The following is a 13,485-nucleotide window of genomic DNA, read 5'->3' on the forward strand; positions in this document are numbered from 1 at the left end:
GCGCAGGTGCGTGGAGCACCCTGCCAAGTGCTTCTCATCTCGGGATTATCCTCCTCCGTCCAGGAGCTGTAAAAACAGGCCTCTCAGCAGGGCAACTGCATGCAGCAGGCCAACATTATTGCTGTGCTCGGTAACCATCACATTATGTTGAAACTCAAATTAAATACTTTACTTATGCAAGGTAGCGATCCTTCCTTAAAAAAATAAAATCTTTTTAATGTCAGCCACCAGCCTAACGAAGCAACTAGAAATACTCTGTCCAAGCAGTACTAGTGGCTTTCATTTTTTCTCCTCCCCATTTGGCCCTTCAGAAAATACTGCTCACACTGCTACGATGGATTAGGAATGAGGGCATGATGTGGATTTAGCAGTCTGGGAAATCGCATCAATGACTTCTCAAAGGAGTAAACTTCTTGTAAAGAGCAAGGCTCCCTTCTCAGACTTGTGGCAGACACTGGAAGGGAGCATCAGCAAGGGTTTACGGGTCACCCCAGGGCTCTTGCCCAACATACCATGGGAAGTTTACCAACGCCGACCTTTTCCACAGCACTCCCTCTGGCTCGGACCGGCCCCGTCCTTGCCCCCGTGCCTCCGCCGTGACCACGGCCTCCAGAGCAGTGGGAGATAAAGAGCGCAGAATGAGAAGTGAAGATAGTTTTGTAACATTAATTTTTTTTTATTAAGAAGACAGATATTTTATAGTACTTCTTTTTCTTTGTAAAAATGGTATACATGAACCAATACAAAATGTGAATGGGAACATATGGATATGTATTTTCTTACATTGTAACATCTTCCATGGACACCTTAAAACAGAACTGGCCTAAGGGGAAAAAATAAAAAGGCTGGGTGAACAAAGAACAAGGTTGTTTAGCATCAGTCACGCATCCTTCATTTGTAATACTCCTTTAAACAAGTTTGTTCTTTCTCCACACTTAAAAATCCTAATGACCTAAAGCTGTACAAAGTAATACTCAACAATACATTTCAAACAGTGCACTGTATACTGAAGAAAAAATACATAAACCAATATACAACTAAAATTCGTAATTTCCTGTTTTTTTACTCTTTTTTTTTTTTCCAATGTGTGGGGCCGAAATTTTGCAATCTACCTGAGACGGAAAACACCAATCAAAACACATGAACCTGAGACATGTCAACATTTTAAGTCAAAGTTACATCGGTAACACTGCACTACTGTACACTTTCAAAACAAAGATGGGCTGTTCAAAAACAGGATGCCAATTCCGTGATCAATGAGTAAAAAAGCCCCCCCGAACTCTAACATGCTGAATGCTTCTCACCATGGTGTGATTTGGCAATGGTGCTGAAGGCTCAGAAAAGAGCTGCGCTCCACAAAATTTGCTCAGAAAAAAGCTATTCCTGTGAGTTTCTTTTTCTCGTATAAAGGGGAAAGACAGACTACTGCTTGAGAATGGGCTTGTCTGCTCTCATGCCATCCCATTCCCAACAGACTCCTGCGTCATAATGGTTCTGCCAAAAACAATTAAAAAAACACACACAAAAATGATCCTCCCAACCCCCTAAAAAAAAGTTGACGCTAAGATTAATGTTTCCCTTAAATAAATCAGCATACATGTTCCACATAAACACAGTAAAAAAAAGTATCTCTCAAAATCCAAGATTACTCACCAAAAACAAGTCAGCATATATAATTTTAAAACCGTCTTCTCATTGTGATTTGCTATCTGTCACAATTCTAATTTACCTAAATTCTTCTTTTTTACCTATGGCTTTATAAGTCAGTTAGCACACTAATTTTTAATGCAAATTCCCACATTTTACTTATCTGATAAAAAAAAAGGCAGTTGCACCTGTCCAGTTGCTCCAGGTTTCGGATCTAACACATGCGGAAGGTGAGGTGTTGTCAGTCGCTGTGCCCCACGGCTGCTGCCGTGCAGGGACAGGGACGGGGACAGGGACAGGGGTGCGTGGCTGGCAGCTTTGAGGCAGGAGCAGGGGTGGGAGGCAGCCGGGCATCGGCCAGCACAGCCCGGCCCTGGCTGCCTGCACCCGGACCAGGCTGGGGGCCGGGAGCTCGCAGCTCCCAGAGGACAAACACGCCTGAGCACCGGTCCCTGCTGCCTTCCCTGGCACAGGGCAAACGGAGGGGAAAAGAATACAAAAACCATTCATTTGCAGCCTTCTGCTCCCCAGGGGGGGCTTTTCCTTTTCTAGCAATTTAGGGAGAAGTCAGGCCAATCGGGACAGCGCGACAGAACGGTTTGCAACAAAAATAAGCCCAGAGAAATCCCACCTCTGCCCCTCTGCGGACCAGATCCTGCCACCCTGGAGCCACCCGGGCGGCAGGAGGAGCCCTGGCTGGGAGCAGGACACGGGCACGGGCACATGGGTTGGGGCCACGTCGCGACACATCGGGCACACGGACCCCGGTGTCACGCTGCTCCGCAGCCGGGCAGCGCGTTTTCTGGGTTGCAGGCTATTTTCTAGTCTCCACCATCTAAAGCATTTGAAACATGGGCAGCCACAAACAGGTTCTCATTGTTTGTTTATCCAAGCCTTTACGACAATAGAGAAAATGGAATATGGGTACACTGAATTGCAAACTATGAGATCTAAAATGTGCTGGTTCTCCTCCGATGAGACCGAGTTCCAAACAGAAAACAGTGAGGATAAAAAGAAAGAAAAATACCTTAAAAAGAAACCAACCTATTCCAAGGGGTCCCAGCAGGCAACTCCAGAAACAGAGGACAAAAGGGGAAACAAAGAACCACAGAAATCCGAAGGGAACTAACGCACAGAAGCCCCTCTTCTTCCCAGCCTCCCCCCCAACCCAAACAAACAGAAATAAAACAAGGCACAGAATCTTCTGCAAATGACTTCACTAAACTAAATCCAAGCCGGACTTGGCCAAAAAAATAAAACCCAAACAAATTGAGGTGTCAAACAGCAGAGTGTACTTTACGAAGAATATTTTTACACAGCAAATCCCGGACCCTCCCAGTCTCACAACTCTCCACCCATTTGCGTTTTTCTTTAAAAAAAAAGACACAAGCTGGTTGCAACTTCCAATATCACTGTCTCTTTAGCGTTTAAATAGGGCCAGTAACCGTCCACGGTTGGACACCTCATTGAAACCAAGGCTGCTCTAGATGAAGTACTCTTTCTTTTCTTCAGAGTTGTTTTGTCCTCCTTCTGCATTGATGATAGCTGTGTCTGCGTCGGCTGCATCGTCTGCTCCTTTGGCTTCATGAGTGAAGTATGTACCTGAAAGCGAAGCGGCAAGGTCTGTGACATCGTGAGCGAGAGAGCGACAAAGCCATGAGCAGGAGGGGAAATCAATGCCACAGGAAAGAAATGGAGCCTGAGAGCAGGTCCCATGCAACTGCGGCTCGGGACTGTGCAGCTGTGATGTTACCAGGGAGCACAACACCACAGACCCCACAGCACGGGGACAGAGTTATCTCCAGTCCTGCCTGAGGCACCCAGATGTGCAACTCCTTCAAGAGGAGCTGGGCATTTTTAACCTGCATTTCCCATAGAAGTGCAAGCAGAGGGCACAGGAAAGCAGTGCCGGGGCAAGCAGTGGGGCTGATGCTGCCCCACGTCCCACCGCAGCGTTCCCTGTCACCAGCCGCTGGCTGGGCAGTCACGTCCCCATGCAGACGTGATGGTGTGCTGTTCTCCATGGTGTTGTAGTACAGAGAAGAAACTAGGTCACACAGTGATTTTACCCTTCAAATGTCAGTAAAATTGTGTTTTAAACACTTAAAGGAAAGGCATCTTTCATCTTCCTGTTCTCTCTCCCCTAATGTGCCTTGTTGTTTTTTTTTTCTCACTGCTTTCTCCTCTCTTCTCTGCATTATTCCTTCCACCCTGGCTGGGGTCTCAACCAGCTCGTCATTATTCTGACAGCTTTCCCAAATCCATTAAATAAAAGCTGCTAACAGAGAATCCTTTTGTGCAAACACCTGCCCGTATACACAGGGACTGGAATGGTCACGTCACTGTGGGTGGGTTCAGCCTTACTCCAACTGGAAGTTGTAACAAGCTCCCAGGATGGACATTTACATTTTACAAGGTAAACCACAAAACCAAGACACTGGCATGTATGTACCAGCTCAGGTCAATTAGGTTTTGTAGTAAGACTTCCAAATTTCAGTTTTAGCCTGTGTTCGGAGTGGCAGTGCTGACTGCAAGCTTCAGAAGTGACAGCTGTACCAAATCCATTAATTTTTCAGTTTCAGTCTTTGCCTTACCTTTATGCCTTGCAAAATATCGCCCTAAAATGATGAGCAGGCAAAGCATGGCAAATACGACCACAGCCACAACACCACCGACGACTGCATGGTCCACGCTCCTTATTGACCCCTCCTCACCTGCACGAGAATCTGTTGAGATTAGAAGAGGAATAAGAATTCGGGACTTATTACGACACAATCTGAAGGTTTTGGCTGCAGCTGCCCTCAGGATTGGAAAAGCCACCCTTTTGCTTTCCAAAGGAAAAGGGATAAAGCATCAAGCTATCTTGACAGATGAGTTCAGGCAGAGGAGCAAGCGGGCTGCCCAAGGCTGAACTGATCTGGCCGATCAACTTGCAAGGTATCGTCCGCTATAAGCAGCAGCACTACTGCTATGCACGGGGAAGACAGCTAGGATAGGGAATGGGAGAGGAGAGGAGATGTGGAATCATTGGTGGACACGTGTTTTTGGAAATTTCCCTAGAACGCTCCCCAAATTTCAATCCTCCTGGGGAGCAGGGGGGCACAGAGAATAGCAGTAGAATGCTATATGGAAATACGAATCATTAGCTTTAGAGAAACATCATTAAACAAGTGCCCTGGTGACACATTTTAATATCAGCCCCAAAACCTCTACAACCACAAAACAATCAACCAAGCTTTGTAAATGTGTTTGCAGCCGTCTTCTCCCCCAACCCAAGAACTCAAAGATTACATAATTAAGCACAACCTTTTCTGTTCATTACAGTTCATGACGTCCTAAGATGCAAAACTCTTAACCCAAACTATAAAAACCTCTTCAAAAGCAGACAGTAAGCAATAATTGTGCATTGCCTCCAACTGCTTTATTTTATTTATTAAACACCTCACCACGCAATTAGTTTTCTTTTATAAGCATCTCTCCCTTAGGATGCCGTCACTGGGAGAGGAATGACTTATTTGGCTGAGGAACAACTCTGAAATGAACCCAGAATGAGCTATGGCCATGTAAAAAGAATGTATAGCAGTGTAAACAATTTTAATTTAAGAACACAGCTACATCAACCCTTGCTGCAATTCTAATGGCAACTGAGATTTATAACATAGTAAAAAACAATTATTCTCCCGTTGATTAATACATTAACATTTTGGAATAGAAGCTAAACTATTGTCTCTATTTATTTATTTATTTATTTTTTATTGAGTCAAGCGCGACACCTCCATTAAAATGATTTACTAGCCATACCTTACAATTTAAGCATAGCAGCAACAGAAACGGTAAAAATCTTTTAACTTTACATGATTTGTGAAGTCATATGTGAAGGATTTACCATTTAAATCTTTCACTACAAGAAGCACATGGCCTATAAATCTGCCCTGCATGCAGTTGCCCAGACACCTAAGAGAAATGCATTTTACTAGGAAGACTGAGAGTGCAAATTCAAGTCAATTTTTAAGAAAGATTTATCCCCGTCTCTCTCCAAAGAACAGAGCAAATCTCTGAAGCCTCCACCTCTAATAATATTTGAAGTTTATCGATCAAGCGTACAGATCCGTGACAGCTAAAGGTAATGGTGCTCTTTTGAGCTGAAACCTGATACAATGCTTTCAAGCAGGAGCCCAGGATTTACACTTTCTATCGATATTTCCAATTCTGTTCTAAGATTAAGTACTAAGGGATGTAAGTAAATAACTCGTGACTGAGACTGTATAGTACGCTTTAATTAAAACAATTTAAGAAAAAAACGTAGAGCATTTCTTCAAGTAACTTTAAAAAGTAGCAGCTTTGGCATAGGCAGTGGGATACCTCGGTTTAATTTTGCCAAGGTTTGATGCATATTAAGGGAGAAAACAAAATAGTACCTATTAGCACCACAATGAGAGAAGTCCTTTCAGCAACTTATCTAACAAGCTAAACTAAGTGTGGCAAAAAATATACCACTGTAAATCAGAAGCGTTTGCTTCCACATCATCTAAAGTCAGGTCATTTAACTGTGGTAGGAACACACCAGGGAAATCTGAAAGCATATTAAAACCTGGTGTTCAGTAAAGTGCATACCAACGGCACACACATCATGGGCAAATTATTTTGTAGAAATTCACGATTAGAAAAAATGAGATACAAAAAGTGAAACATAAACTTCCCTCTTACGTTGTAATGACAAAGTGCACTCAAAGGACAAAACCTAATTGCAAAACAACCCATAAAATATCTTACTCTGTTGAAAAGGCATACACACAGCTCTCTCAATGAGGAGAATTAACTGATCTTGAACTGTCGACAGTTCCACATCCAATGAAAATTACTGTCTTTGAAGTCAATTATTCCCAGCTTTCTGATGAAGAAAAATAACAGTAAGTATTTAAGAAAATGGTGCATGTCCTGGAACCACTACGCAAGGATTTCTAGTTGCTGTGGCAAACTGCCAGAACCAGCAGCCTCTAAGAAGGTACTTTTTTTTTTTTTTTCTTCTTTTTCTAAATAATCTTCAGTAGGAACAGACTGTATCATAAGCACTTCCCAGCATTTGCTGCTTTGGCAAGAAGCAGAATATCCCTGCTTGTTGATGGGAAAGATGCCCATGAAAGCACTGCAGCGTGCCAAGTAGACCGCCTCACTTGGGAAGAGACACTGTTGTCTGTCTGGAATAGCAGCTAGGGGAAAACCAGAGGACCAGGGAGTTCTAGGTAGCGAGCACTCAAACTGAAGTCTCCTCGTTGCAGCTTTGGACAAGTTGGTGCTGCAGACGTGCTGCACGCTGCTTTACCAAGGTGACAAACACGTCTGTTTGTCGGCACAGCGCCTGGCAGCACGTGGGGCTGACCTCCCTCCTTGGCAGGTACTGAGCACCAAGGTATGAGAGGCTGCACTAAAGGCAAGAGGAAAGCATCCCAAGCTGCAGGATGAATGTCTTATTGGCCTTTGGAACAGCTGAGCAGAATAAATGCACTGAGTTATGGCTCTGTAATGTGTCTAGAGCAGGATTTTGCATTGAGGTGCATTTATTTTTTTTCTTAATCACTGTAATTAAGAGAGTTCTGCACCTATGAAACCTGAACACCAGTTGGTGCACCTCATCCTTGCAACACCAGCCTCAAGGCGGTTATACTGAATTTGCAGAGCTGCAGAGAATAAGGCCACTGTTACTTGGAGGGCTGTGCTAAAGCCTTACGCTTGACAGATCCTTTGCAGTTTCTACTCAATTTGCAATTAAGTCAAGAGCAAGGAGTCAGCATTTCCTTGAGAAGGGACAGTTCCGGCCAGAAGAGTTTATTAATTATGAGTTCTTCTACTGGGACATGCACAGCTATTTTCCTGAAGTATTTCTGTTAAAAACATAGCAAAGTGCAAACTGCAAGCTTGTTTTATTAGGTACTCTGCTAAATACCTTTGTCTTCAAGTTTACATACAAAGTAAAAATTAACTACATGCTGAGGATGTCTAGTGGTTGCAAACCATCTGATACCCGAGTCTGTGAGGCGGCTGACAGTGTACTTTTGACTTTAAAGATAACATATTTATGTTTATATATTAATTATCAAAGTGAAAGGAATGGCTCTTCATCTCTAATTGCAAATGTTCTGGATGAAACAGGCTGGAGCTCTGTTTAAAAATAAATATGCCATATTTAGAGGCACTAAAACACTTGTACTTATCAAAATTAAAACCTCTTCCTGTCTTTTCTCTGTTGCATCAATTTGTTCTCCAAATAAAATAGGTAAAAAATCAATTTTTAAAAACTGAAGCCTACTGCTGAAATGAAGAAAACCATTGCTTTCCTCTTCTTAAACATAAAATTAAAAACAAGATAGTAGAAATCCTTAGGAGTCCATATGCTCTGAGGCTCACAGGGGCTTCTACTTCTTTGCTTTTGCATTTTCAGGATGGTGCTTGCCATACAAGCTCACCTGCCTAGGCACCACCTGCACCAAGTCAGCAGGTTGCCGCAGGAACTACTTGAAGCTTCAGGATAACACGGCCAGAAATTTTTGCAGGTCCTGCAGGCAAGCTGGTTCCTTTGACCTTTGCTTCTGCAGTGTGTTTATGAGTGGGATTTTCCAGAAGACCTTGCCTGGTGGCAGTACTGTTTCTGTTTAGTTCCTTAACTCTCCAAAGGGGATGATTTTTGTCAGCTTTCCTCCTCTTGTCCTTCCATCCTCATCTGCTTCAGCTGTCCCTCTTTCCTAGCTCTTCCACTGCCCACTTTTAATAACCAACTGCCTTCTGTAACGCTGACCCCCTATCCCCACCAGAACAGCCACAAAAAAGAACCTCTGAAGAACCTGGGAGCCCAGGGTCTGCAGTGCCCACGGCAAGGCCAGCGATGCCAACACCACTGTTACACCTTTCCTGTGGCTAGGTGTTTTTCTTTCAACATTCCATCTAAGCCCTGTCTGCTTCAGTTCAGCCCCGTGGTGCCTAGCACAGTGGCTGCTACCCAGCGTGAACAAAATTCTTCCTATGAACGTGGAAGGCAATACAAAGCCGGCAGCTGAGAGCTGCCCCTCGACAGACCCCATCTCCAGCAATCCTGGACACCACTATGGGCAAATCGATCTGTATGCCGCAAGCAACAGACCTGCTTAATTTTCTGTAAGCACCTCGCTTCAGAATATTCTCACGCGAGGTGGGAATGCAGCCAGCCTTCCAATATGCTTGCTAACCCCTGTAACAGGGACGTGAGCCTGCAGCTGCTCCAGCCAGGCTTCGCAGACAGCAGCTGCTGCAGCAGGAGCCTGGCACTGAACCGTGCGACCCGTCCCAGCCCTTCCCCTGGCAGAGGGGGCTCTGGGGAAGAAGGGGGCTTACTCCAGCAGCAACGCTGGAGATGGGTAATTATTTCATCCTGAATAAGCATCAATAATTGGCATCACTCATTATTTCTTTGGTAATAAAAAAAAATGTTGCGACTATGGAGCAGACAATAATTCTCCGAATTTCCACCAAGACAGACAAACTTGACCTTAAAAACTGGAATCTGCTTTGAAATGCTTTCTCCAATTCACAAAATCTATTCCTGCTTCATATCTATGATTAAAAAAAGAAATCACAACTTTATTACTGAAGAGGGAACAGACTAGATGGCAGGAACTGACAAAATGCCACATTATTTGCTAATCCTAATATGTTATTCTTCCTTAAGATTTGCTTCTCTCAGCACCAATTCAATTATAGATGCTACAAATCCTTCTGACATTTAATTCCCTCTTGTCAGAGAGTAGTAAATGTATACATGCAGAGCTTTCCCATTAAGATGTTAATATATATTGGAGCATGCTGGCCTTTAAATCGAATAGTCAGAATTTTTCTGCTATGGCTTTGTTTCTGTTTTGCTTGTGTTTTCTTGAGAGTGAGAGTGGAAGTAAGGGGGATATGCAGGAAGGAAAGAAAAAAGTCAACATACAGACATTTGCAGCATGTTGTGAACAACATGCACAACTACTTTGCTACTCTGCAGCTACTCTACACCTCAGCTAAACCAAATTCCATAGGGTGGTGTTTTGCATTATATCAAAGCACCTTAAAGGAAAACTGCAGTGATAATGTTACAGTCCACTTAGGACAACTTGATATACACAGAAAAAAAAATCAATATATATATATATTTTTAACTACTGTGTTGCTCCCTTGAGAGAATGGTATGATTGTGTCCTGCATTAGGGGGATGCCATAATTTTATCTAACATAGCATCGAACTTCTCTGCATGAGATGCAGCACAGTATACAGCAGCAGAGAGCACTGTAGTCGCATTTAAAATTGTGGCCAATAAGAAACTTTGGTAGCTTTAAATTAATTTTGTTTATTATTTTAACCAACTGCTACTTGAATCAACAAAAAGAAATCATAGCACTTCAAAAAACAAACAAAAAAACAAAAAAAACTGAAGTTTTCCTTTAAACAGAAAGTGTAATTCACGAAACACTACACACAGAGAAAGTAAACGCACTTTTGGACTGGTTCCTATTTGACACCCTACTAACTCATGTAATTTAAAATTTTTAGAGTCCTGAGCCAATCTGATTAAAGATGTAGCAGCACACCCACAGCAGACTCCGGGCTGCACAACTTCAGTTCACATCGCTCACCTTTTTCTTGGCTAAAGGACAAACCCACACTGGTCTCAGTTTTACCTCCCGGCAGGACAAAGGCAGATGACAACAATGACAGCCATCAGCCCCAATAGCTGATCACCGAAAATGACTCAGGGAAGTGGTAACAAGGAACCCAAAGGAGATGTTTATGCTGCTAATTTCCCTTGTAAATATTCTCAGCTGACATCCACATTTTAAACCCATAGAATCTTACTTGTTATGTATTTATTTTTGTGCAAGGGGAGATGCTTTAAAATAAGTGTGTTAATGATCTCAAATTCTCTAATATTTTTTCAGAAGTAATTGTTTAAAAATAGATCACTTACTGCAGCCTCAAGAGTATGAAAAAGGCTGGCAGATTTTAATGGTAATATCCTAATAATGTGGGTTAAGCAACTACAGCAAGGTTTAGCACATGGAAGACTTTTCTCCTCCCAACCACTCCATAAAAAGGTTCCATTAAATTCTGTTTTTAATGAGGCTTTATATATATATATGCATACATGCACATTCACGTGTATTCCTGCTCTTGCTTTTTTTAAGTGGCAACATCTCAAGATTAAGAGAAAGGACTAGATCAGATCTGACTGACTCCGCTAGCTAGTATTTTAAATATCAATTACATTGGAGTTAAAAGCTTTGGACCTACAAGGAATGAATCACTTTATTGCTAAAGCCTGCAGAAGAGGTGAAAAACTCCCAAGTGACTTGACTTCAGTCTCACCAGCAGCACAGAAGGTCTGCGGGTCACCTCCAGCACAGAGCCAGTTGCTCACATTTCCCACTAGCACAATTTCTGCTATTATTATTGCTTTGAACAGTGTATCTCACTGTTTTCCCAGTGTGCTCCAGCACTGCTTCTGATTAATTGATAGAGTTCTTCACCAACATATAGTATAGGTATTAATTTTGGCATATTTGGATTTATTGCTGCGCTCCCACAAGAATGTCTCTTTTATTCTTGGTGAAAATTAATTTCAAGCTACTGATGTAGCACAACATGGGTTGAATTTGTGTGCACGTATGTACATGTATACAACGTACATATAAATAGCTGCAGTGCTTCCTAGATGCAATATCTGCATCACGTTAGGGAAAAGAAGACCTAAATCAATTTCTTTCAAGAATTCCTAACTTACCAATCTTTTCTTCTTCCTGTTAAGTTTATGACACAATTAAAACACCAACATGATGCAGGCTTCCACACTTCTCTACTGGTCATGATTTAGGTGCAATGACCTTAAGTCACTCATGCACTTCTGAAATATTGATAAACCAACTATTCCTCTTTCCTAATAGGAAGAATACTTAAAAGGAAGTTAGCACTAACGTTTTGCCACTGAATTTTATTTTGATGAATAGCTGGTTAGTCCTTTTGTAGAATGGAGTTTTTGACATCATGGAACATGACTAAAATTTGGGGTGGGCAGGCAGGGGTGCTGGTGGGCAGAGCAGGGGGAAGAACAGGCTGTCATTATTTCAGAAACACTTTAAAGTCTTCATCTACAATCTGGGAGGACAGTAATCACTACCTGCATGACAGGATGAACAATAATATTATTCATTACTATAGTCCAGCATTAAGTGTGCTACCCCTACTCTAATTTATTGATGGACTGTTAAAGAGTAGTGTTAACCTGTTCGTCGTATTGTAATTGAATTTTGTCTAATTTATGCTAGAGAAATTCAAGGAGTTCATCCTTCTTCAATCAATAAGCTCCTCTTCAGTGACCCATTTCAAGATCGCTTCATAAAAAATAATGCATTTTGTTTTAATAAATTTAATCACTATGACAGGTGCTCAATGTTTATTGGTTGTTTCTTCAGACTTCTCTCTGCTAGAAAATGGAGCCACACTTACAATCAATAGTAATTGATTAATCAGCATCCCCCTTGAACAAAGGTGCTAATCAGGTTTTGATTAGTTAATCAAACCAGATGTAAAGGCTACACAGGTCTTTCTTGATTGTTCAATGTTGTACAAGATGTGTATCAACACTACTGAGCAAAACAAGAAGACCAGAATGCACCTGAGGGGACTGAAAATACCCAGGTATGGAATTAGATTAACTGGATTATTGCAATCATAGCACACAGCAGCATAGATATTTATATATGTTTGTGTGTGTACACATACATACACACCGATACGTAGCAGTTTGGACTGGTGATACACAGCACTGCAGGGAACGTCTCTGTAACACCACTAGGTTGAAAAAGCGCTGCGGTAGAGTAAGAAGTCAATCTGTGCTGCAGAAGCGCAAGACAAACTGTCTCTGCACTGTTCTTCTACGTTAGGAACAAAAGGTCTGTGAGTGGTATGGACACACACAGCTCAACCAGCAAAAGTTAACACAACACTGGAAACTAGCTACCTGGATGCAAGGCAACAGACGCATTACTTAATTGTACAGTTGGCAGAGCCTCCGTTGAAGCATTTAGCAGGACACGAGTACCTGAAACGAACAGCACACTGAGCAAACACTGCAGCAGGACCAACACATTCAGTTTTACCACGTCTCAGCAGCGTGCCACCCCTCGGAGGGCTGAGCTGGAGCCCGGGCGCTGAGGGCAGGCTCCAGTGCCCTGGGGGCAGAGGGGACGGAGCCGATCCCGGAGCAGAGGTGGGGGGCAGCGCTTCCCACGGAGAGCTGGCTCAGCACTCACCTGTGCTACCCGTCTGACAGCTCAAATTTGCTGACACCAGTCCACAAACGGGATCCTATGTCAGTTTCTCAGGAGTCTGGGCATGAGTTATGTGATGGAGGGCAGAGTTTTGGTCATAGCAGAGAACAGTGCAGGGCTGGTTCTCTATTTCCCAGTAATACCGGTAGGTTTGACTTGGTAGAGTCACCCTTTGGTCGTACACAAACAATGTAGATAGCGACAAACGAAATCTTGAAATTCTTGGGAAAAAAAAATCAGTCTTCAAAACTGATGCTCCAAAATGGGTGTATGTTAGTGCACAAAGGGTGCTCGCTCACCTGCTCGGTACGGCCAGCAGTTGTGCTTGCACTGCTTTGTGGAAAATCTGAAGCAAATTTTGACTTATATTTAAGATTCACAAAAATAGAAGTTCAAGTATATCGTCAGAAAGACATACTAGCCATTCAACACATCCACAACTTTCTGAGAAAAGAGAATGTGTCGCTGACTGCACTGCAAGGGTAACAGCAAAATTCAACAACG

General features: G+C 42.7%; 1 protein-coding gene across 6 annotated transcripts in view; it reads right to left on the reverse strand.

Moving 5' to 3' along the window:
* Positions 1 to 699: 699 nt before the first annotated feature.
* CADM1 (cell adhesion molecule 1) overlaps positions 700 to 13,485 on the reverse strand; it is a 176,407-nt gene continuing 163,621 nt past the window's right edge. For all 6 annotated transcript variants that reach the window (XM_084301496.1, XM_084301495.1, XM_084301498.1 and 3 more), the window contains 2 exons: positions 4,242 to 4,373; positions 700 to 3,249 (listed from right to left, as the gene is read on the reverse strand). In XM_084301496.1, coding sequence (XP_084157622.1) covers positions 3,131 to 3,249; positions 4,242 to 4,373 — 251 coding nt within the window. In that variant the 3' untranslated portion in view covers positions 700 to 3,130. The remainder of the gene's footprint in view (positions 3,250 to 4,241; positions 4,374 to 13,485) is intronic.

Source organism: Netta rufina (assembly GCF_964035555.1).
Source record: "Netta rufina genome assembly, chromosome: 25".
NCBI classification, from domain to species: Eukaryota; Metazoa; Chordata; class Aves; order Anseriformes; family Anatidae; genus Netta; species Netta rufina.